At 38.0% G+C, this 21,796-nt stretch overlaps 1 protein-coding gene across 1 annotated transcript; it reads right to left on the bottom strand.

The window, feature by feature from the left end:
• Positions 1-2,040: 2,040 nt before the first annotated feature.
• Positions 2,041-20,234, bottom strand: LOC131825604 (calcineurin B homologous protein 3-like). Its single transcript, XM_059165057.1, has 3 exons — positions 20,144-20,234; positions 17,571-17,700; positions 2,041-2,625 (listed from the first exon to the last, which is right to left on the bottom strand). The coding sequence occupies exons 1-3, from the start codon at positions 20,232-20,234 to the stop codon at positions 2,220-2,222; spliced, it is 627 nt and encodes a 208-aa protein (XP_059021040.1). The 3' UTR covers positions 2,041-2,219.
• Positions 20,235-21,796: the final 1,562 nt, after the last annotated feature.

Below are 21,796 nucleotides of genomic sequence, written 5' to 3'. Positions count from 1 at the left end.
AAGGGATTAGCTTCCTAATGCCCTTGTGATTTAAGAGTTAAGTGTTCTGTTCACTCCCAGATTCAAATACTAAGACCTATTCTGCATTTTTGAAATCTTTGCAATCCATTTGCTTCTCCATATGCCTAGTATCTCTACCTTGGCCCAGGGTAATGGCATCTGAAGTACTGTACACTTTTTTTCTCTTTCGTCTCATGCCCCTTCAAATTCTTCTCCATTGTGTAGTCAGAAAGGTCTTTCTAAAATCTGACCATATTAAACTTCACCTGAGCTCTGTGATCCTGGAAAACAGCAATGTTTAAGAAGTTTCCCCTCCCTTGGGGTGCCTGGCTGGCTCAGGCAGTATAGCATGGAACTCTGACCCGTGAGTTTGAGCCCCATGTTGGGTGTGGAGGATGCTTAAATAAATAAGAAAAAAATAAAAAGAAGAGGTTCCCTACTCTTTCATTTCCTAGGATATGGCTTACTGCAATGAAACACTCTTCCCCATATGACCTAGATAAAACTCACAGATGCCTTTCTTCTTTACTTATGATAAAACTAGACACAGAACTTCCAAATTTTCATTCTTTGCTTCATAAACAATTAACTGAACTTCTTATACCAGTAATCAATCTGGATAAAATACCTGTTAATTTCACTTGACAAATTTTGGTTAAGCTTCCCTTACTCCCCAGGTCCCTGAATTTTGACCCCTCTTCAATATAAAATAGCCTACATTTACTTCTGAATGACCCCTTTTAGGAATAGGATGACCTCAGGGAAAGCATTATCTAATCTATTAACTAAGCATGCCACTTTCATCCATTCATCTTACTTCCCCATGCCTGATTTTTTCTGACCTTGTTCACTCCTCACTATAAAAGAAAAGCCCTTTTCTACCTGACTTTTGAAATACTTGTAGATTTCATGGTTGGGGCATTCTTCCTATTACAATAATTCTATTCCCTCTATTGCAATAGTCTGCCTCTTTTATTGCAATAGGACTTTTGAATAAAAAAGGCTCTCCTTATCTAGGTCTGGATTTGATTTTATTTGACAAACCAAAATCTGACCGTTCCACCCCACTACTTAAAACCTGATTGGCTTTTCACTGTTTTAAAGATAACTGACTAATTCTCCTTGTTGGTAAGTCCCTTCCTGGTCTAGTTTATCCCATACATACACTTCTCAAATTTTGCCTCTTCCTTTTCCTAAATCACCTCCCTTGCTGTGCTCCTTCTCTAAGCTTGAGCCATTTTGTAAATCTTTGTGATTCCTGAAGTCATCATGCTTTCTCTGAAATTTGGACTTTTCCAATTCTCCTCTTCCTTGTCTTGCCCCCAACATTTCTGGATTTATCCTGCCTATCTCTCAAACCTCAGGTTTGATGTCCCTCACTCAGGAGACCTTGCTGGACTTCCCAAGTGAGGGCTTGGTTTTCCTTTAAGTCCTTATAAAAACTTAGTGTATTTTTCACCTCATACTGTTCTCATATATGCTTCTTTAATGATGTTCTCTACCATTAGACTTTCTACCTCAAGAGACAGAGACTATGTGCTTTTTATCATTGCACCAATAGTGTCTAACACATGGAAGACACTCAAATATCAATTTTATCAGTACAATTATATAATTGAATAAAAAAATAAATTGATAGCTTTGACACAAGAGAAGTAAAAATCAAAATAGAAGAATCTGCTTCCAGCAAAGAAGAGTTTATTCATACTATTTTGGTTACAAGTGACAAACAACAAACCTGAATGACCTTAGGCAAAAACTAAAAGGGTGATGATTAGTGATTTCATAAGAAAATTAAGGAATAAAAGACATGGATTACTTAGGGCTCTCTCAATAGCAAACTTCAGGAAACTCAGCTCGAGGTACTTTAGTTAAAATCTTCTGGAGTAAGTTTATTTTGGTGGAGAAGCTTATTTGGAGGGTTCAAATGTGATCCAAAATCCGGTCTTTCATTGCCTCTGGTTTCTGTTCTTTTTCCATGTGGAAACTTTTTTTTTTTTTTTTTTTTTTTTTTTTTTTTTTTTTCATTAACAAACCAACCGTTTTCTTTTTTATTAGAGATAAAAACAGCCGAGGTCCCAGGTACCACACCCTCGGGAAAACAAGACAGCGTTGGAGTGGGGGCTATTTACACGAGCTGTGGCGGAAGGAACCGGGCGGCCTCGGGTCCCACGGGAGGCTGTGGGCACAGCCAACTTCGGGGGGCGGGGGCAGGCGGGTCAGTGGCAGAGGGCGATGGTTTCCATGTTAAGGAAGCGCACGTGCATCTTGGTCTCGATGTCTATCCCCTGCCAGATCTTCAGGAAGTCGTCGAAGGTGATCCCCTCATACACCTGGTCAGGCTCCATCTGCCCCACGCACACGCTGGCTGCCTCCATCATGGCCCCGTCAGCGATGGAGCGGGCCGACTCCTTCTCGATGTGTGGGTTCCCGGAGAGCAGCTCCTCCACCACATTTCGATACTCTTCCAGGGTGATGCGGCCGTCGCTGTCCGAGTCATACATGTGGAACAGAAATCTCAACTTCTCTTTGCGGCACAGCTGCACCTGCTCCTCGTCCATGGTGGTGTCGATGATACCACTAGGTGGTAAGATGGGAGGAACAGAGCTCCCCACTCTCACAACTCTAAGGTCATTTTCCAAACAAGCTTTATTTTTCGTTATTGTTTTTGTTTTATTTTGTTTTCCCAGTTGTCTTATAAAAGATCTTAAATCCCCAGGTGTAAGATTTTCATAATGGAGCTTGATTATGTGTCCTGTTGGAACCAATCTCTGAGATGAGAGGAATGTGATTCCTTATTGGTTTAGCTTCTGATATTACCCGCTCCTCCACATGTGAAGGTGAAACCATGCCCACACTTCAGAAGTGAAAGTAGGAGAGAGAGAAATATCTATCCCAACATTAGTGCTGCTGCAAGACCAGCACCAAAAGAAAAGGCAAAGGACAAATGAGCCCTACAGGTGGTCATAGAGATGACCTATGGGAAAATAAACCTAAATGTCCTCAGGATATGCTTTCTCCACCTGTGCTACTACTCCACACTCCTGTGTTCTCCCTAAGGGTAAATTCATGGTTCATGCTCACTTCCCTTCCTTCTAGTTCAACGAATGTGACTCATTAATGTTTTAACATTTAAAAACATATTAAGCAATTCATTTCCTTTTCAACAATAAATAGGAAACATTACATTGGATTTCTAAACAGTCATATAAACAATTAAGTTTGCTATAGTACTTACAGGACAATCATAGGAACAAATACCCAAATCCAATTAGTATGCCATTACACATTTGTCACACCAGGCAACAATAGTAATTATAATTTATTATCCTAGAGGAAATACAAAAACTAAGAGGTAATCAAATTATCCCAATACATTGCAGAGAAAATCTACCATATTCAATTCTTTATATGACACTGAAGAAGTCAGAAAAAGTAGTAAGAGTCCTTCAAGCAATGCATAGTAGTATTGGAACCATTTTCCAGTGCTGATGAGTCTTTTCTCCAAACTATTTCTAATCCTGAATTTATGGAACACTTCTCTCTACCCTTTCCTTATTTTTCCAAGTGCTTGAAAAAGTTCCCTGTAAATAGATTGTAATTGCACTTCACAGCAAATTAATCCTTTCCTTTGGATATTCCATACTGCCTCATGAAATCAGAAAATGATTCAAACATAGACCACCTCTAACTGGAATCCACATGGTAAGACCTGGTTCCGAAGAGCAAGAAGGCCTCCAATAGGTGAGAGTAACCAAGGTAATTTAAATATGGGTGAATACAGGAACAAATTCCCAGGTTCTGTTACTCTCTTTGTTGAAACCCATTCTTTTGGAAAATCATTTTCTTTAGCCATTGGACAACAAAATGCATTGTCAAGAAATTTTATAGCAATAATTATAAAAGATGTCCATTTGAACCCATTGAGGTCTCACTGATTTTATAACACCCAGCAGACCTCCCTGCAAGAGAACACTATATTTATGTGAGCAATATATGCGAGAATTGAGATCGTAAAATTAAATGACCACATAGAACTGTCATTTATATGATGAGCGCCTACATATGTGAAGGCTGGTTTATTTTGCAGCATCGGGTTGCGTTAAATGGTCCACTCTCAGTGAATGTTTTTAATCACGCATTTCTTCACTCTTTCTGCAATATTACACTTGAAGGACTGGTAAGCACTTTGCTATGAAATGCTAAATGGTTACTGGCACTGCTATTCTGACAGAAGAGCTCACTAAAATAGAAGTACAGTACATATTGTATGCAATTGTTTTATGAGAGACATTATGGTTACTAGAATAACATTTTACCATTACCAACTGCTGAGAGAAAAGTCATTAAGATATTTGGCGAGCCAGCGCAATTTTTCAACAGAGCTATAGTACAAGACCTTAGAACAGCTTCCATGGAGGGAGGCTGGCTGTCTCACAAGAAGAAAAAGAAATCAAGTCTCAAGTATATGTTGTTTGATTTATAGTACTTTATTTTCAGTGTCCAATGAGGAAGTTATTGGATATGTCGGGAGTGTCAGAACAATAGGGGATGCTTGTGTAAAATATATGTATATTTCACATACAGCTGTTTCTGTTACATGTGTGTGTCTGTGATTTTGTGTGTGTGTGTATAAAAAATTAATCTCTGGTGTTAATTCTTAAGACAAGGTCAATGTGTTGAAACTCATGTTTCCCAAGGAACTACCTTTGTCCAGAGATTAACATATACTTTGAACAGCAGAGGACTTTCTTTTTTTAAATGAAAAGACATTGACATTAGGGGAGGAGTGAGAATAGGAAACTGCCTAAAAACATTTTGCTCGGGGCTGCCTGGGTGGCTCAGTGGGTTAGGCCTCTGCCTTCAGCTCAGGTCAGGTCATGATCTCAGGGTCCTGGGATCGAGTCCTGCTTTGGGCTCTCTGCTGGTCAGTGAGCCTGCTTCCTCCTCCCTCCCTCTCTCTTACTCTCTCTGCTTGCCTCTCTGCCTATTTGTGGTCTCTCTCTGTCAAATAAATTAAAAAATCTTTAAAAAAAAAAACATTTTCTCAAATAAAGAACAAAACAAGTAGTTTACTGTAAGCATTTAACATTTTCTGCCATTGCTATTGGTGGTAAAACAGGGATGATAACAGTTTTATAAATGTTTTTCCAAATATATATGTGTGTGTGTGTATATATCCACACACACATATACATATATACGTGTCAGTATATCCTTATGTATATGTTTATATTTAGTATATGTATAGTATATGCAAGATAGATAACTTTTTGAATATTACGCTGACAGTTTACCACCTACTCCTGTGCATGTTACTTCCGTTACTTCCATCTCATTACATCAGGAAAAAAACATAAGCATTCATCAAAAACAAATATACTTTGGGCTGTATTTCTACCATAACAAAATGGACAGAATTGGAATTATATAGTCAAATATGTGAATGTGAATGGATAATTGTGAAGGTGAGACTCAGCAATCTTATCCTCAGCACTGTTGTGGTCACCTTAGTAAGTGGTATACTCCCATACGCAGAACTTCCAGTTAGCAACTACTGGTTAATATCCATATCTATGTCTATATCTATGTCTATATCTATATATCTATGTATATCTATCTACATACACATTTAAAGATTTATTTACTTGAGAGAAAGAGAGCATGAGTCGGGGGAAGGGCAGAGGGAGAGAATCTCCAGCAGACTCCCCAACTCAGCATAGAGCCAGAGGCAGGGCTCTATCTCAGGAAGCCAAGATCATGACCTGAGCCAAAATCAAAAGTCGGACACTCTGCTGAATTAATATTAAAAAAAAAAAAAGAACACTGGAGATCTTTTAACAAATAATAGTATCAAATAGATATTTTGAATTACCCAGAAAACTGGATTCTATTCCTGTATATTCTATACTTTTGACTTCATGTAAAAAGGTCTTGAGATTTCCACAAAATTATAAAGGGGGAGAAAAGAAAATTAATTCAGTGAAAAAGCATTAGCATGATTTTTAATTCTTTGATATTTTGATGCGTATAGAAATACCCAAAGTACATGTAACTGGTGGAATCACCATGTTCGGATTTCTCATCATAGCTATTAAGCCCTCTATGACTTATTTTTTCTAAGCCAGTTTTTATCTCCCTAGTTGCTGATAATAAAACTCACCAATATCATTAAAATAAATATGGAGGTGACCATATTTTTAAAAAACACTTTTGGGCAGAACCAAGGTGACAGGGAAGATACCATTCTTGATGGAGGTGATGTTTCCTAACAAGAAAATTAAGTAAACACATAAATGCTGATCTCCAATAATTTCCTTTTGATCTATGCACTTTGTCCCAAGTAACCTCTTCCAGTACATTATATAGGTGGTATAATATGACCTATTTTATTTAAAAAATAAAAAGTTTCTCTCTTTTTACCTGCTCTCCTGTAGCCCACTATGGCTATATTTCTTTCCAGTGATAATCAGGGGACCCTTACCTAGTCACTGAATTTCTAGGTCTTTTTGGGTTCTGGGGGGAATGAAAGAGCTGGAGAGTGTTGTCCTTTCCTTTTACTTCTCCATGTCTGTCCAAAAATCCAATCTAGATCCATTAAAACATCAGGTAACTGATTTTTAAATTATATTATGTAGGAGCAGAAAGGATTCACTCTAAAGAGAAACATGTAGGAAACATTGAACTCTCTTCCTTCCCTTCTCTCTCTCTCTTTCTTTCTTTCTTTTCTTTTCTTTCTCTTTCCTTCTTTCTTTCCTTTGTTGTTATTTCCTTTACTAATATCTCCTAATATCATAAGTAGCACATGGCAGGTTGTTACATGAATGAATGAATGAATGAATGAATGAACAAAGGGAAGGATGAATATATGGACAAATGAATTAACCAATAATTGAAATAAATAAAAGAAGGAAAGAATTATTTGAATATACATATATTTGGATTACATATCTGAACTACAGTTCCATAATACTTTCCTATATTAAGCACATACATTTAGTTACCTTGCAGTGGAAAACATTTACAGGAATATTATGTTTCCTAAATATAGGTATTGAAGATGTCATTCATACTAGATTAAAAAAATATCAGCATTGTGAAAAAACTTTAGAGAAACATTTTCACCCAGAAGGCACTCTCTTTGCCAAACTAAAAAATAAGTCAGCATGTTAAAATGTTGAACATCAGCCCTTGGAAAAGATTTTAACAAAATACATACTTCAGTTAAAAGAGGGCTGTGGAAACCCGCCTGGTAAACAAAATGCTTTGTTTTTTTCAAAGTTTTCAAGGCTTGTGACCCTGGGGAAAGCTTAATTAAACTCAATGAGAAAAAAAAAATTATATCATAAAAGTTGAATAAGTCAAAATATAAAATCTTCAATTACTATTGCCTATGGGGTTTGTTTTGTAAATATTTTATCCACAGTCAACACTTGGCTTTCTCTCCTCCCCATCTTTTAAGGGCCATCCGGGGAATAACCCATGCTTCCTCACTCAGTTGCTTGACTTCCTTTTAGTCTTCTTATAATTTATTAAATGATGTTTTTAGAAACGTAAGTACTTCAAGTTTCCCTTCTTATCACTTTGTGTGTTGTTCCCTTCACCCACAGAATTGTTGCAATTAGAAATATAAAAAAGATACTTTAGGGCACCAGTTCATCCTTTGGGGTTTTAGCCACAGTTGTTTTCTTTTAGGGAACTGCCTCCAGTCCTGCCACAATACACTGTATGAAATGCCCTGATATGACATCACTCTCCCAAGATGGGGGGAAATTTGCTTCATTCAATACATGAAACATTCTATAGAAGTTCTCATTTATGTTACAATTTCTAAAATAATATGTAGACATCAGAATTTATCTCATTACTTTTCTACTGTGTACTTGTTTATAAACTGTGAGCTCAAGGTGAACATGGAGTAAATTTTAAAGTACACTAAATATTAATAAGCCCCCAAAAACTGAGTCTATCTTGAAATGAATGGGCTAACATTTGGATGAATACTAATATTATAACACTAATTTTTAATCAACATCTTAGTAATATTCACTTTAGTATCATATTATCTCTATTCCAACAATATACCTCAAAGTTTTCCCTATAAACCCAAATTATCAGAAAGTGTTAGTATCAGATTAATCTTTTATAATAAAGATATTTCTTTACATAAATTGACTCAAAAATGCAAGCATTTTTTAATTAATCAAGTCACACTTTATAGGTCAGCGGGAGTATGTTATTTAAGTGACAACTTGCTGCACGTTTATATTGAATAGCATGACTAGTATGTATTTAGTTTGTTTAAATAGGAGGATAATAAATAAAATAATAATGTATTTATATATAGTCACATATAATCAAAAAACTGCTTTAAAATTTCAAGTTGCATTTATTCAGGGGTACATTGCAAAACTTGTTCACTCTCACTGTCTGAAGTATAATAACTGAGATTCCCTTGCCTAAGCATGTATGAGTAAACTTGAGCTTGGAAAAAAAGAAGAAACAATCTTAAAATATCAACAAGGAGGAAGTCTTGAGAAGGCAAATAAGACATAAAAATGACTTCAAGGAGCATGCTATAGTTTCCTCTTTGAAAAATCAATATTCAATAATCATTTAAAGGAATAAAAGTGGTAAGCAAAAGTGGCATGGAGAAGTGTTCTGAAGAGTGACTCTGAATTATGAAATACCATTTCATATGCCAGAGTAGTAAAAGTGGAATACTAATTTGGTGCAACCAATTCATCCATTTCTAATTTACACTCCACACTGTGTCATTCATTTACTAATGCTTGAAATATATAGATGACTAACAAGATGACTCTCGCTCATCAGGACAACTCTTGACACCAAAACAGTAATGCAATTATCCCAAAAGTAATAGACTATTACCAAATTGATTTATGTGCTATCTCTAGGATACTTTAAAATTCATAGCCTATCACAGGAGTATAATATAAAATTCAACTGAGAGTTTAAAATTTAGCTCAGAAAGAATATCTAGCTTCACACATAATTGCAAGTTAATGTTTCAAAAATTGGAAAATATTTAACAGAAAGAACCAGAGTTAATTGAATATTTATCCCCCCCAAAATAAAAATCAATATTCTTAAATGGCTGTTGGGATATCACGTAAAAGAGAAGGGGGAAAGCTGTACTCTGAAGCTGAGTGCTCACAAGAGCTAATATACTATTCAAATGAGATCAATCAAGATGTGACTATTTTTCTAAAATCTATTAGTTGATTTTGACATTAAATTAGAGAACTTGTTGTTCAAATACTCCAAGATGGAAAAATCACATGTGGTTTAAATACAAAGTTCTTAAAAATTATAATATGAAAAAGATTTATTCACCTGCTTGATAAACTAATAGAAGCAGCACATCTAGTATGAGAGATTATTCTCCGTATGGTCTATTTTGTCAATATTCATTTGTGGAAAGATACTATGTTGAGGCATTAACTGATATGCTTTCTCCCATTCTGTCCTCAGAGACTCCTTCATTTTCACCCTGAAAGCATCTTTGAACCACCTCCTCACCACTCCCAACAGCTAGATTGGAAGGTCTTGCCAGGGTTTCCCCTTAAGCTGTCCTATTGAAAGGAGCATGGCTAAGTGCTTGAGTGCGGACTCTTGAACCAGACTTTAAGTTCAAATGCCAGCTTTGTAAGTTGATAATCAATTACTTTCAAGCGAGTTATCTAACCTCTATGTGGCTCAGTTTCCTCATATACAAAATAGGGTTGTTGTATAAGTGAGATTATATGCATAGATTGCTTAGAATAGCACTTGTCACATAGTAAACATCAAATGTTCACTATTATTAGTTGTTACCATGCTCAAAATTCCCTAGTCCCAGTATCTAAACAGATTGAGATTCTTGCACAATTTTTCCTCTTCTCCTAAAGACTCGACCAAGAGATGCCATGGTCAGGAGAAAAATAGAATTAAGAGTTATGCAGAGTGTGTGGGGGTAGGGGGAACGAAGTGCCAGGGCAAGGATTCTGTACCCCACCTCCTGAGGAGGGAAAAAAAAAGAAACTGGGACAGCCTGAAACCAAGGTCAGCCTATTTCCAAAACCACACATTTGGTCTGATGCTTATCTCTCCCCTGAAACTCAGGGTCCCCTCTTCACATTCCACCCCACCCCAATATCAACAAATTTACATTGAGCAGCCTGAGACTCTTTTGTATAATCCTTAAGAGAGGAGACTCAAGGAGGGGCATATAGGGGAATCCTAGACCTGAACCAGAATGAATCTAAAAGAAATAGCTTGAAAGACCCCACTGAACTGGTGAGGCAATGGATTGTACCCCTGCCACACATTTATTGCACTTTTACTATGTTCTAGAACTTTCTACAGGCACTATCTTCTTAATTTCCTCTCAAATTCTGCAGTATGATAATACTTACTCCAGTTCTTCTTTCCGGAATATAGTGGTAAGATAATCAAAGACATTTAAAAATATTAATATGTAATGCCAAGATTTCTGTATACGCTTCCTATCAAAGCATCCAAACATATAAAAGAAGCCCTGCATTTAGAATCAGAAGACCTAAATTTGAATGGACTCTGCTACCCACTAGTTAGATGATCTTATCAAGTCAGATAGCCTTTTGAGACCTCAATATCCTCATTTATAAAATGGACACAGAGCATTTGTAACCTTACATAATTACTTTAAGACCACAGTGACATAATAAATTGTGAAAGCATTTTTAGAACTATAAAGTGCTACTTAATTTTCATACATAAATCTATTATCATATGTGAGCTGCTTCCTTGTAAATACTCAAAACCACCTCAATATAAATTCAATTTCTCCTATGAAATGCACATTCTGTGTAGAAATACAGTTTGGGGTTTTATCAACAATAATAGGTGATTTTTTTAGTAGGATTCTTTATTATTTTCTATAGAAAACTCTGCTTTAAATATTCAATGATTAATATACTTCTTTCCAAAGTTTCTTTATAAAATAATTGGAGAAGATAATAAAGAAAAAAAATTGACTTATTTTGCTACATTTTGTTGGGGGCACTAAGAAACGGATTTTTTTTTTTTTAATAAGTGTTCTCCTAGGATTCTTAAAAAAAAACAAAAAAAGCCAAACACATATAAAACTCCTGTATTGAGGGGCGCCTGGGTGGCTCAGTGGGTTAAGCTGCTGCCTTCGGCTCAGGTCATGATCTCAGGGTCCTGGGATCGAGCCCCGCATCGGGCTCTCTGCTCAGCGGGGAGCCTGCTTCCTCCTCTCTCTCTCTGCCTGCCTCTCTGCCTGCTTGTGATTTCTCTCTGTCATATAAATAAATAAAATCTTAAAAAAAAAAAAACAAAAAAACAAAAAAACTCCTGTATTGAGTGAAAAACAGTAATTACAGTGTCCTAAAACAGGTACCCACATTGAAATCATAAAAATGGATAAAATATGTACTTATTGTATTGAAAAGTTGGAAGATAGGCAAATAACAGCTAAGTTCCTGTTCCAAGTTCTGATAATGACAGTGGTGGTGATGTCTGACACTCAAAGAGGCCAAACTGATTACAAAGAACAGCCCCAGAGCAGTTTTCCATATTTGATTTAATTTTATTGTATGAACTGGCATTTATTAAAGTCAAATTCTGATTAGTTGAGAGTTGATTATCTAGATTGTAAATTACATAGGGATTTTTTTGGTCTTTCATTCCCTCTGGCTCCTGAGTTTTGGTCATTTTACTGCTAATTAGCTCCTTTTGAATGGTGGGTAGACAAAGTAAAAAGAAACTCAAAAGATGCTATGCTGTGTCTTAGCAATTCTAACAAACTCATTAGAGAGAATTTGGAAAAACTGGTTTGAATTATTTGTAGATTTCTATCTTTCATTGTATTTGTGTTCTTCCTTATTTTGCTCATTTAATTAATAAGATTTTATCTCCCTTCTGATAAATGGTAACTGTAAATGATTTCCTAAAAGTAAATTAATGATGCTTTTAAAAATTCTAATTTTGGTTCTCTGTATTTTATCTTGTAGTACCAAAACATTATTTTTTATTATATAACACACTGGAGGATTATTAAATTTATATAAATATTACATAATTTTTCACATTCTATAATTTTTTAACTTAATTTTTTAAAATGTATTCATGTTGGCATACACACACACATACACACATACTTATACACCTTGCTTATTTTAAAATCCATACATTATTCTGTTAGATGGATGTGTAATATTTATCTATTTACCCAATTAGTGTATTTTACTTTGTTCTGGTTTTTGCCATTATGAATTATGCTACAATGACAATTCCTTTTTTTTTAAAGATTTTATTTATTTACTTGACACACAGAGAGAGGTCACAAGTAGGTAGAGGCAGGCAGAGAGAGAAGAGGAAACAGGCTTCCTGCTGAGCAGAGAGCCCAATGGGGGGCTTGATCCCAGTATCCCAGGATCCCATGACCTGAGCTGAAAGCAGAGGCTTTAACCCACTGAACCACCCAGCGGCCCCTACAATGATAATTCTTGTACATGCTTCTTTATTAATTCATACAAGAGTTTCTCCATGGTATACAGTGAGAGTTATTATTTCTGTGTCATGAGATACATCAGCTTTACTGTGTATTACCTAACTGATCTCTAAAGATTTGGACTATTTGATATTTCTACTAGGAGTATCTAAGACTTTCTGTCTCTCTAGTACTTGTCATTGTCAGGCATTTTGCTTTTTCTGTTTCATTTTTTGCCAGTGACAGGTGCAGGAAGTTCTTATATATATATTATTCACAGCTAAATTGGCAAAATTGAAAGGAAGGTTTAGAGAGATTTCCTATACATGCACAGCTTCACCCATTATCAACATAAACCTCAAGTGGTATATTTATTTTATTCTGTGAACATATATTGACACCAATTGACAACATTGACAATCTAAGTCTATAATTTACATTAGGGTTCACTCTTGATGTTTCAGTACATTCTGTGGGTTTAAACAAATGTATAGTGACATGTATTCATCATTATTATTTGCACTGGCCTAAAAGTCCTCTGTGTTCTGCTTATTTATCCCTCTCTTCCTCAGCCACCTACCAACCCCAGGCAATTACTGATCTTTTTACCATCTCCGTAATTCTGCCTTTTCCAGAATGTCATACAGCTGGAATCACACAGTGTAGACTTTTAGACTGGCTTCTTTCACTTAGTAATATGTATTCAAATTTCCTCCATGTTTTTTCATGTCCTGCTAGCTTATTTCTTTTTAGCACTGAATAATATTCTGTTGTACTGATATGCCACAAATTATTTTTTCATTTACCTTCTGAAGGACATCTTGCTCATGTGTAGAAAAACTTTAATCTTCTTCCTGCATGTCTTTCCTTTATTCTTACATTATGGACACTCTATTGATACTTCTGATCACCAAATATGTGTGGGTTTTCTCACACCAAGCAAATCTCTGTGACACCAGCTGGGTGTGCTACAATTTAACTCAGTTCTGACACTTAACAGCTCAGTCCCTTGAGGCTGCCCCTACTTCAGATGCTCATCAGAAGTAGTAGGTTCTCAAGTTCATACAACTGCTATCCAACTTGGCTACACATCAAAGGTTCCTACGGTTTCCTTCTGCTTGGATTCAATTATTTGTTGGAGCAGCTCACAGAACTTCAGGAAACACTTGTATTCGCCATTTCTTTAAAGGATACACATGAACAGCCATATGAAGAGATTATATAGGTGAGGTCTGGGAGGGGTCTTCTGGGGTTTCTGCCATTGGAGAGTTGGAGTGCATCATCCTCTGGTATGTGGATGTATTCACCCACTTGGAAGCTCTCTGAACCGTATGTGTTTGGGATTTTTATGGAGGCTTCATCATGCAGGTGTGACCAATCTTTAACTCCATTTCTAGCTCCTATCCCCTCTCTGGAGAATGGGGTGCTTAGGCTGAAAATTCTGGGCTTCTGACTAAGCCTTGGTTTTTCTGATGACCAGTACCTATTTCAGAGCCATCTGAATCTGAATAACCCACCCAGAGTCCTCTCATTATAAGAAAAGAGACTCTGAGTATTTATAGGGATTTCAGGAGCTCTGTGCCAGGAATGGGGACAAAAACCAAACTGATATTTCTTACACTAAATCACAACATCAAGTTTCTTCCAAGTTTTGGCATTTTTAAGTAAAGCTGCTATAAACATTCATGTTCAAGATTTTGTGTGGGCTTGAGTTTTCAGCTCCTTTGGGTAAACACCAGGGAGTGTGATTTCTGGATCATATGGTAAGTGTATATTTAGTTTTGTCATTCACAACCGAACTATCCTCCAAAGTGGCTGAATAATTTTGCATCTCACTAGGAGTACACGAGATTTCCTGCTATACCACAATCTTTCCAGCATTTGGTATTGTGTTCTGAATTTTGTCCATTCTAAAGGCGTGCAGTGGTATCTCATTGTTTTAATTTGCATTTTCCTGATGATGAGTGATGTTGAGCATCTTTTCATATACTTATCTGCCATCTGTATATTTTCTTTGGTGAGATTCTCTTATGGTTTTAATTTGCATTTCCCTGATTGCTAGTGAAATCGAGCATCTTCATTCATTTATTGGCCACTTTAATTTTTTTCTCCTGTGAATGACCTATTCATACGCTTTGCATATTTTCATTGGGAAGTTGTACTTCTGCTTGTCATTCATGCTCTGCAAATATCTTCTTTCAGTCTGTGACTAGTTTTTTTTGTTTGTTTGTTTATAGTTTCTTTTTATGCAAAATGTTTTAGTTATAACATAGCAAATATATCAGAATTTTCTTTTATGATTTATGCTTTTCATGTCTCCTTCCTGACCCAAAGGTCAAAAAGATATTATGTTATATTTGCCTTGAAATGTTTTCAAGAATCGAATTTAATTTTGCACATGGATAAACGATTATCCATCACCACCACAATATTGTTTATCTAATATCCCATTGCAGAGGAGGAAAAAAATCTTTTTCTTTTACTCATCTTAGGTTTTCCAACTGAGGCCCTTTAAATTAGATTGGTAAAAGGCAGATTAACAAGAGGAAAACAAAAAGAAGTTTATTAACATGCATCACACATACACATGGGAGTACTCAGAGATGACTAACTGAAAGGCATGATAGCCTCTTAGTAAAGAACAATCATTTTGCAGAGAAGTGACAAGACACAGGAAAAGGACTTTGAGCTTTAGGAGTGGCAAATTGTGGGAAGGCAAAAATATGGAGAAATAATTGTAAGTAAGGGCTGGTTAGTAAAATGTGTCTGGGCTGGGGAGGGTCTAGAACTGTCTCTAGTGATTAACCTCTATCCTTCCTGGTAGACAGGAGAAGAGAGACATCTTTACAAATTTATGTCCTGCTTTTAAGCAAATGTGGGGAGGGTGGGGAACTTTTCTTATATCTGCTTCTTAATAATCCTGATGCCAAAGTGGTGTATTTGCTTCTTAATAATCCTGATGCCAAAGTGGATGTATTTGTATTTGGGGAGTATTCTACTACCTTTTACTGTTTTTTCCTCCATTCACTTGCAATGTCTTATCTCTCATCTATTATTGTCATATATGAGTGTGTGAATTTCTAGGATCCTTATATTCCATTGGTCTATTTATTTGTCCTGTACCAACATCGTTTTTGTTCACTTATTAAAATTCCTGATATCTCGTAGGTTAAATATACTATCCCAGTTCTTCAAATTGTCTTAGTTATTCTTGGCCATGTGCTTTGGCAATTGTACTTTTCAAATTCCATGGAAAAAAACAAAGAAGAATATTACTGAAATTACATTAGGCTTAGAGATTAATTGGGGTGCATCATCTTCCTTCCCCAAAATAAACATAAGTATAACTTTTCATTTATTCGGGTCTTTTTTCATGATCTCTGCTAATTTTACTCTGTCTGTCTTATACCATACAACTTTTTCTTCTTCAAATGATCTTTTATATTGATTGATTTGTTTTAGTTAATATTAATATATTCATTTTTAGGAATGATATTAACTACTGTATGCTGTTTATTCTACTAATTTGTCTATAGATTCTCTTCAGTTCTCCATTTAGGTGATCATGTAATTGACAAATGATGCAAGTTTTATCTCTTTTCCTATAATAATTATTATTTCTTTTACTCCTTTCCTTTTCTTCTCCCTATGATTATTTTCAATCACTGCATTTACTGTTAGCTAGGTTTTACTGTTGAATACAAGCCATCAAAGTAAGTATCCTTTTCTTGTCCCTGACTTAATAGAAATCTTCATTTTCTTGTAGGTTTTTGACATATGACTTTGGTCAGATTGGTGAAATTCTTTTCCATGTATAGTTTTCTTGTGAGTTTTTATCAACCCTGAGTTTGGGAATTTGTTAAAGAAGTTTTCAACGTAGTGGTTTTTTGGGTGGCTTTGCTTGTCTTCTGATCATGAGACTGTGACTATATTTGTCTTGTTTCTCAGCAGGAGCCATAAGCAGCTCTAGACTTTAAGTAGCAAACCTCACTGTAGTTCCCTTTCTTGAGGGTGTACTTTAGGTTCTAGAAACTTTTGCCTATCTGTACCTCAAGTCAGGAAGACCCTACCAGGTGCTCTCCTAACAATTCTGCATTTTTTGAGCACCTGGGCTGCTCAAGGGGTTAAGCCCGCTGCCTTCGGCTCAGGTCATGATCTCAGGGTCCTGGGATCAAGTCCCGTGTCGGGCTCTCTGCTCAGCAGGGGTCCTGCTTCCCTTCCTCTCTCTCTGCCTGCTTCTCTGCAGTGTGATCTCTGTCTGTCAAATAAATAAATAAAATCTTTTTAAAAAATTTTTCCATTTCTGGCCAAAAATATGTTGACTTTGTGTCTGAGAAGGCCATGTTATTTTATATTTTACCCATTTTTGGTATGCATTTGGAACAAAAAGTGTTATCAAACTGAACTTTCACACTTTTAAGTAAACAACAACATGAACTTGGTTTTCTTTTTCAGATATTTGATAGCTAAGTGTAATAATGTTCCAGGGGTACTGTAATAAAGTATCACATTTAAAGAGAACATCCTCCTCTGTCTCTCTCTTTTCCTTTTATGAGAGTATCCGTCAAAACAGATTATGGGCTTACCCCAGTGACTTCATTTTCACTTGATTAGTCTGCAAGTAAGTACTTGAAAGTAAATCTTCTGAGTAAGTACTTCACAAGTACTGGTGGTTAGGACTTCAACATATTTTTGGGGGTCACACAATTCAATCCACAATACTAGGAATATGCAGCCATCAATTATATATTGAATTTAATATTTGTTGTTATATAAATATCATATATATTTCAATTTATGTATTTGTATATCCAAACATATAAATAGATGATAGATAGATAGAGACATGTTTACACATATTTCTCTGATTTTCTCTTTGCATCATCTCAAATTCTGATCTCCATTTTTTCAACCCTGGTTTGCTTCCTTTAATTCTACAAAACAATTTATCTCTTTGGATTTCAGTTATAATCCTGATTGTATAACCTAGTAAAAAGCAGTGTCTTAGTTTGGGCTGCTATAGCAAAGTACCATAGACTAGTTGGCTTATAAACAACAGAAATCTATTTCTCACAGTTCTGGAGGTAGGAAGTCCAAGATTGCCAGCATGGTCAGGTAGTTCTCATGATAGCCTTCTTCTGAGTTGCAAATTGCCAGTTTTCCACACATGCCATAAAGAGGACTAGCAAACTCTTTTGTTAATCCTATTTATGAGGGATCCACCCTCATGACCTAATTATCTCCAAAGACCCCCACCTCAAATGTATGAAAATATTGAATGTAATTGTCACTTTGGGGCTTAGATTTCAACAGATGAATTTGGGGAGATAGAAATATTCAATACATAACACACAGAAAGGGTCCAAGCTTCTCATCCTAATAGCAACAAAGTACCTTAAAAAGAACAATTTTTCAATCACAGCTTTCAAATAATAACAAACAAAAGGTGTATGTATGGAGCTCTTTTTCACTAGTATTTATGCCTTTTTGTAATTGTGGAAATCACTGGTTTAAAAAAAAAATCAGGCATTTAATACTGACTGAATAAAGAATAAGGCATAAAAACTCACCTTCAGTAAAATGTCAGAATTTTGTAGTAAACTAATGAATCAGAAGACTGCTGCTCTAGGATACCCAATAGAAAAATGAAACAACCAAGGAACAGGACTTTTTAAATTTATTGTTAAAATGACCTAAAAATGTACTGTGGAATGTAGTGTACATGTGTGTACTATGACAATGCAAAATATAACAAGCTAGCTATTTTTTTTAAAGATTTTATTTATTTATTTGACAGAGAGAGATTACAAGTAGGCAGAGAGGCAGGCAGAGAGAGAGAGGAGGAAGCAGGCTCCCTGCTGAGCAGAGAGCCCAATGTGGGACTCGATCCCAGGACCCTGAGATCATGACCTGAGCCGAAGGCAGCGGCTTAACCCACTGAGCCACCCAGGCGCCCCAAGCTAGCTATTTTTTTTTAATAAACATATAATATATTTTTATCCCCAGGAGTACAGGTCTGTGAATCGCCAGGTTTACACACTTCACAGCACTCACCAAAGTACATACCCTCCCAAATGTCCATAACCCCAACCCCCTTCTCCCAACCCCCCTCCCCCCAGCAACCCTCAGTTTGTTTTGTGAGATTAAGAGTCACTTATGGTTTGTCTCCCTCCCAGTCCCATCTTGTTTCATTGATTCTTCTCCTACCCACTTAAGCCCCCATGTTGCATCACCACTTCCTCATATCAGGGAGATCATATGATAGTTGTCTTTCTCCGACTGACTTATTTCGCTAAGCATGATATGCTCTAGTTCCATCCACGTTGTCACAAATGGCAAAATTTCATTTCTTTTGATGGCTGCATAGTATTCCATTGTGTATATATACCACATCTTCTTGATCCATTCATCTGTTGATGGACATCTAGGTTCTTTCCATAGTTTGGCTATTGTGGACATTGCTGCTATAAACATTTGGGTGCACGTGCCCCTTCAGATCACTACGTTTGTATCTTTAGGGTAAATACCCAGTAGTGTAATTGCTGGGTCATAGGGCAGTTCTATTTTCAACATTTTGAGGAACCTCCATGCTGTTTTCCAGAGTGGTTGCACCAGCTTGCATTCCCACCAACAGTGTAGGAGGGTTCCCCTTTCTCCGCATCCTCGCCAGCATCTGTCATTTCCTGACTTGTTGATTTTAGCCATTCTGACTGGTGTGAGGTGATATCTCATTGTGGTTTTGATTTGTATTTCCCTGATGCCGAGTGATATGGAGCACTTTTTCATGTGTCTGTTGGCCATCTGGATGTCTTCTTTGCAGAAATGTCTGTTCATGTCCTCTGCCCATTTCTTGATTGGATTATTTGTTCTTTGGGTGTTGAGTTTGCTAAGTTCTTTATAGATTCTGGACACTAGTCCTTTATCTGATATGTTGTTTGCAAATATCTTCTCCCATTCTGTCAGTTGTCTTTTGGTTTTGTTAACTGTTTCCTTTGCTGTGCAAAAGCTTTTGATCTTGATAAAATCCCAGTAGTTCATTTTTCCCCTTGCTTCTCTTGCCTTTGGCGATGTTCCTAGGAAGATGTTACTGCGGCTGAGGTCGAAGAGGTTGCTGCCTATGTTCTCCTCAAGGATTTTGATGGATTCCTTTCTCACATTGAGGTCCTTCATCCATTTTGAGTCTATTTTTGTGTGTAGTGTAAGGAAATGGTCCAATTTCATTTTTCTGCATGTGGCTGTCCAATTTTCCCAACACCATTTATGTTGGGCACAGCAAAGATGGCGCTGGCCTGCCTTCTCTTCCGGCTAGAAAAGGAGCCACCGTGGCAGTATTGGCGCCAACGTGGCGGTTTCGGTTCCGCATATCTCTGATATTTCCTCCTCTCGCCCAACACACCCTACCCAGTTACTGACTACGTAACCAAACCCCATAGGCTCTCTCCCCGCTCACCTCATTTCCCATCCCCTACCCAATATAAGCTGCAACCCCGCTCAATAAAGTGAGATCCTGCTTCGACAGATCCCCCGAGTCTGGTGTGGTTCGTTAATGCGCCTGGACTCGTGACACTTGCCATCCCGCTCAGCCCCAAGGGGAGCTACCGGCTGGCCCGGACGCTCTCTTCATGCCTGTCGGCCCGCAAAACCTACCGGAGTCCGACAACTGGTGCCCCGTGTGAGGACCCTCTCCTCGTTCTTCTCGCTGACGGGCCAATCGGTCTTCAGGTGAGTGTACCCCCATAAATTATGGGGCAGTCATCTTCCAAAAGTGACCCTGCCCTCGAATCCCTGCGTTTCCTTTTGAGAAGCCGCGGTCTTTCCCTCACCGATTCCCAAGCCCTTAAGACATGGGAGGCCTTTGTTAAGGTGGCTCCTTGGCTTCCGGAAGGTAACCTTTTTGATTGGGACACGTGGGATTGTATTGAACAGCTAATCCATAAAGCCCACATAAACAGGGGGGAGATACCCCTTTGGGTACATATCCTACTCTGGCGGCACTAAAGAGTTGCTTTCCACCCAGACCCCCAAAGGGGCTTAAGGAGTCACCTTGCCCCCCGAAATCTTGCACCCCTCCCCCTTCCCAATCCGAGGCAACCAAACTCCCTTCTGGGACGCCCACTCCGACTATATCAGACAAGCCACAAGAGAAGTCTCCCACTCCCGCCTCAAATATTCCTGACGGCCCCTCCGCTAGACCCAAAAAACTCTATCCCCCTCTAAACCCTTTTGATGAAGCCCCTTGGCCCCCATATCTCCAACCCAAACCTCGAAGTAAGAGCCCCCCTGTGCGACCCCCATCCACTAATGTTAACCCAGGGGGTAACCGTCCAGCTCCATGGTACCCATGGGAGCCTGGGGACCTTAAGGAGCTTAAAAAGGCAGTGTTTTTGGACAGGCTTTAATGGTCTACTCCCCTTCGTCCTCCCCTTCCTGGGACCTATCTTAACCCTACTCCTCCTAGTTTCCTTTGGCCCCTGCATTATAAACAAGTTGGCCCAATTCATGCAAAAGAAGATGGAAGCCATTCAATTAATGAATGTCCAAGTACATTATCAGAGATTGGCCGCCCATGATGAAGACACGTACTAATAGCGCCAACGACCTTTATTGGCCAATGACGGGTAAGACCCCATGAAGACCGGGGCAACCTAAGACAGGCCTTAGAGGAAAGTTCCCCTTGTAGCTGCATGATATTCAATGACAGGTAAGACCAATGGGAGGGACAGAACAACCTAAGACAGAGGACATACCTTTGCTGTATGACCCTCAATGACAGGTAAGTCTGTTACCTCACCACTGGCAACCTAAGACAGAAGTCATGCCTACAAAAACAAAAGGGGGAAATGTTGGGCACAGCAAAGATGGCACTGGCCTGCCTTCTCTTCCGGCTAGAAAAGGAGCCACCGTGGCAGTATTGGCGCCAACGTGGCGGTTTCGGTTCCGCATATCTCTGATATTTTCTCCTCTCGCCCAACACACCCTACCCAGTTACTGACTACGTAACCAAACCCCATAGGCTCTCTCCCCGCTCACCTCATTTCCCATCCCCTACCCAATATAAGCTGCAACCCCGCTCAATAAAGTGAGATCCTGCTTCGACAGATCCCCCGAGTCTGGTGTGGTTCGTTAATGCGCCTGGACTCGCAACACTCGCCATCCCGCTCAGCCCCAAGGGGAGCTACCGGCTGGCCCGGACGCTCTCCTCGTGCCTGTTGGCCCGCAAAACCTACCGGAGTCCGACACATTTATTGAAGAGGCTGTCTTTTTTCCATTGGAGATTCTTTCCTGCTTTGTCGAAGATTA

This window comes from Mustela lutreola, chromosome 2 (genome assembly GCF_030435805.1).
Source record: "Mustela lutreola isolate mMusLut2 chromosome 2, mMusLut2.pri, whole genome shotgun sequence".
NCBI lineage: Eukaryota > Metazoa > Chordata > Mammalia > Carnivora > Mustelidae > Mustela > Mustela lutreola.
The sequence above is the reverse complement of the archived record's forward strand: the minus strand, read 5'-3'. Positions and strand labels throughout refer to the sequence as shown.

What these genes read in the sequence shown, in the direction of transcription:
- LOC131825604 (XM_059165057.1), bottom strand. Translation starts at nt 20,234, where the DNA reads ATGGGGGTACACTCACCTGAAGACCGATTGGCCCGTCAGCGAGAAGAA. An exon ending in GCACCAGTTGTCGGACTCCG is followed by an intron (nt 17,701 to 20,143) that starts GTAGGTTTTGCG and finishes CCTCATAAATAG; the next exon opens with GATTAACAAAAGAGTTTGCT. An exon ending in GACTTCCTACCTCCAGAACT is followed by an intron (nt 2,626 to 17,570) that starts GTGAGAAATAGA and finishes AAATGACCTTAG; the next exon opens with AGTTGTGAGAGTGGGGAGCT.